General features: G+C 50.1%; 1 protein-coding gene across 1 annotated transcript; it reads right to left on the reverse strand.

Moving 5' to 3' along the window:
• Window positions 1–517: 517 nt before the first annotated feature.
• Window positions 518–3,958, reverse strand: GPR135 (G protein-coupled receptor 135). The gene is given in 2 exon segments (XM_004286886.3): window positions 518–3,339; window positions 3,342–3,958. Coding segments are annotated over 2 exon segments (1,542 nt in total). The 5' UTR covers window positions 3,754–3,958; the 3' UTR covers window positions 518–2,209.
• Between the last annotated feature and the right edge of the window lie 384 nt (window positions 3,959–4,342).

A 4,342-nucleotide genomic window follows, 5' to 3' on the forward strand; every position in this document is an offset into this window, starting at 1 on the left:
GAGAGGGTGTGGAGAAAAGGGAACCCTCTTGCACTGTTGGTGGGAATGTAAATTGATACAGTCACCATGGAGAACAGTATGGAGGTTCCTTAAAAAACTAAAAATAGAATTACCATATGACCCAGCAATCCCACTACTGGGCATATACCCACAGAAAACCATAATTCAAAAAGACACATGCACCCCAATGTTCATTGCAGCACTATTTACAATAGCCAGGACATGGTAGCAACCTATATGCCCATCGACAGATGAATGGATAAAGAAGATGTGGTACATATATACAATGGAATATTACTCAGCCATAAAAAGGGATGAAATTTGGTCATTTGTAGAGATGTGGATGGATCTAGAGACTGTCATACAGAGCGAAGGAAGTTAGAAAAACAGATATCGTATGTTAACGCATATGTATGGAACCTAGAAAAATGGTAGAGATGAAACAGTTTACAGGGCAGAAATTGAGATACAGATGTAGAGAACAAACGTATGGACACCAAGGGGGGAAAGTGGCGGGGGGGTGGGGGTGAGGGTGGTAGTGGGATGAATTGGGAGATTGGGATTGACGTGTATACACTGCTGTGGATAAAATGGATGACTAATAAGAACCTGCTGTATAAAAAAAAATCATATATTTCCATCTTTGATTACAAAATAATGACATACACCCTTCTGTCACACAAAAAAATTAAATACTAATGAAGATCTTTAAATACAAGAAAAAAAGGTGGCCATTTCACATTAAAATCTTTATATGAGAGCAGAGGTTTCATATCTAGTTTAAAGTACTTATTCAATTAAGGCTGTGAAATACTGAAGAAAAGAGGGGCAAGATGGAAGAAAGAAAAGAGGAAGAAAACACAAAAACATCTTGTAAAATTCTGAGTAAATGACTCTACGTACAGTGGCATTTAATGTGAGAAATTTTACCTACACAAATCCCGAATTGTGCTTTCAAATATTTTAAAACAGCATCTTTGTTTTGCACCTTTCTGAAGGTATTTCTGGCTTGATTAAACTACCTCTCTGACTTTACCCCTAAGGTATGAGTACTCTATTATATATAATAATCCCACAGCCATTCTCCTTTCAAATAAAGATCACATTATTTTATATGTCATGTCTATTAAGCAACTATTTTTTTAAAACATATGTACCCAAACTTCCAAATGTAGAAGAACATGATTTTCCTGGAGAGCTTTATGCTTATTCCAAGAATGCATCCACTTCTCAAAATATTTTTTGAATTCCTCTTTGGAATCACCTTTAGTTAGATGAAAGCTACCTAGGATAGCCAAGCTTATTACTTTTATAGAGCTCTCATACATATATATATGCATTACTCACAAAATTCAATCAACTTGACTTCAAATTACATTTTTGGCTGCATCCAAAAATCAAATTTACCTCAAATGCAAAGATTTTCTACTATGAAAATTATTTTTTAAGAATGTGAAAGCTTTCTGAGAGCGGCACCCCTAAATCATTAGAAACAAAAGTAGCAGGTTAGAGTAAGGTTTACGTCTCAAAGTTTCCAAGGCAGATAATTTTGGGGGTTAGATGGGGGACATTCATTTCTAAGTATAATCTTGAAATACTTTAAAAAATAGCCACATTTCTTTACGTTCATACTTCTCTTTGACCCTCAAATGGTTGGATTTTGTAGTAATAAACCACTTTTAGTAATAAACCATTTTTTCAAAATCCTAAAATGGTTTTAAACGGGATGAATTTAAAATTTCTCACAAAGATTATGGGGGTGGGGGTGGGGAGGAAATGCACCAAAGTGTGTAAGGATAAAAATTTTTGACTCCTAACCTAAGCACCCAAGGCATGTGTCAGAGGTGCAAGTTCTAGAAATCTGAAGTTCTACTGAATGCTGGTGATTTAGAGGGGCCTTCGAGCAATTCTCAAGGTCTTCATTCTTTCCTGAAAGTCTATGTATATGAACCAGTTGGATTCAATGAATTTTTTTGTTTGTTTCCCACTGTGATTCCTGTAATATGAGCTTTTCAGTAATTGGGAATTTTATTTTTGTCATTTTTGGCACTTACAGTTCACAATGCTTGGTTGTGTGGTTAAACATCGTTTTAAGTTTTGCACTTTACATTCCTTTCAGCGCTTCTGAAGGAAAGGACACTGTTTTGTATGTTGTTTGGGGGAAGTGGTAAGCCTCCCCCTCTGTCCTTTTTGTAAATGTTTGGCTTTATTAAGCACACGATTCTCCCCGGAATCCTGTATTGTTCATCGAAGCGGGTGAAAATTTGTCTTCACAAGCTCTGCATCCCAACACTTCTTGGAGGCTGGTATCCCCCGCTTCGGATTTAGGCTGTTTAGCTGCTGCTGTCGCAGGATCTGGTGGCCCCTCCGGGCAGAAAAGCACAACTGGATTTTTGCGAGCCCGCATGGCCACGTCTCCTCCCACCACGCTGGTCGGGCTGGAAGAGGACATCCTGCTGCAGGCCCCCAGGTGGTTGCTATAGCGGTTTCGAAGGGGATTGCGGCTTCTAGCCGGCAGAGCCGGGCCCTGGTTGGGCAGGAAAACGTCCATGTTCCTAGTCCGGTAGCTCTCTTCCCGGTTGCGCCCTGGGAGCATCGAAATGTTTGGGTTGCGAATGGCATAGATGACAGGGTTGATGGCCCCATTGGCCCAGGTCAGCCATACGGCCACCACGTTGAGGAGCGAGGGAGCCTGCGTGGCTTGGGCCTGCCGGGCCGCGGTCAGCAGCACCAGGAAGCAGTAGGGCCCCCAGCAGCAGATGACGAAGACAATCATGATGAGCACTGTGGTGGCCGCGCGCACGTCGCTGAAGAAGCGCAGCACGCGCGCGTAGGTGGTCAGGGGCCGCACGCGCAAGTCCGACAGGCGCACGGTCCTGCAGACATGGTAGTGGTAGAAGCACATGAGCAGGAAGGGCAGCAGGTGGCAAGCCACCACCAACCCAACACTGTAGGCCGCGCCCAGTTGCGCGGGGTCCGGGGACGTCCGGTACAGACAGCCGTGGAAGCTCTGCGCCGCCGGGGACTCCCAGGTAGCACGGATCAGCTTCCAGGGCAAGGAGAAGCACAGCGCCGCCAGCCAGGCGCCGGCCAGCAGCTGCAGCGCGCGGCGGCGCCCGATCTTCTCCCGCGTCGGCCGCACGATGGCGCAGTAGCGGTCCAGCGAGATGAGGGCTACGCTGAGTGTGGACACGATGCCGAAGCACGAGCTAAGAAATGGCTGGCGGCGCCAGGGCCCCGCGGCGGCGGCGGGCGCCGGGCCCTCGGGCGGCGTGAAGAGGTCCAGGAAGGCGGCTGGCAGGCAGAGAAGCGCCGTGAGCAGATCCGACAGAGACAGGACAGGGTGAACGCGTTGGTGAGGGTGCGGAGCTACCGGTGCTTCACGATCACCCCTATCACCGCGCAGTTGCCCAGGCTAGACAGCAGGAAGATGAGCAGGAGGACGAGCGCCTGGGCCGTCCCCGCCGCCCCCTGAGATAGCAGCGGCGCCGCCGCGGGGCCCAGCGGTGGCCTCTCCGCCGCGCCGTGCCCGCCGAGGCCGCCGCCAGCCGAGGCGCCAGTGTTGTCGCTCCCGCTCCCGCCGCTCTGGTTCCCCAGCGCCGCGGCCGACGCGGTGCTGAAGGAGAGCACGGCCGTCGCCGTCGCCGCAGAGGAAGTCCGGCCAGGCGTGCCGGCCGCGGATGGGGCGCCGGGGTGTGGGCTGCCCGACAGGGTTGTGCTCACTGTTGGGCGCACCGGCGGCAGCTTCTCCATGGGGCCCCGCGGCGGCCGCAGGTCTGCTCATCCCGCACCGGGGGAGGCGCCCGCAAGCCCGAGGTGGCTCGGGGCCGGGGTCAGGGGCCTCTGCTTGGAGTTGCACTTGGCCGAAGGGTTGACCGTAGGCCGCGACCCGCGGAGCTTTTGACGTGCGTTCCAGGTGTTGCCAAGGAAACCGCGTGTTTACGCGAGAGCGTGGGGCGGGACGCCGGCCGAGTACCCCCAGAAAAGCCGGTCCAGGATGTCACCTCTCCCCGAGGTTATGCGGCCAGGGAGGTGGGCTTCAGAGAGTGCCAGGTCGACCCCCTCAGGGACCACTGCCCAGCCAGATCAGATAAAGCGGGACTGGTCCTCACACAGATGGCCAAATTCAACAAGGGTTCACTCTCAAGCTCTCTTGGATACACATGTCCTACAGAGAGGCGGGGGGCGAGGGGGGGTTGCTTTGCTTCCTGTGGGTGTTTCTGGCATCTACAGGTAGGAAAGGAATCTAGAACCTGAAGTGGAAAACAATCTAAATTCGGAGATCTTAAACCTGAGGGAGCAGAAAAACTTAAACCAGGTGTTCTCAAACTTGAGCATGCAA

This window comes from Orcinus orca, chromosome 2, assembly GCF_937001465.1.
Source record: "Orcinus orca chromosome 2, mOrcOrc1.1, whole genome shotgun sequence".
Lineage (NCBI taxonomy): Eukaryota > Metazoa > Chordata > Mammalia > Artiodactyla > Delphinidae > Orcinus > Orcinus orca.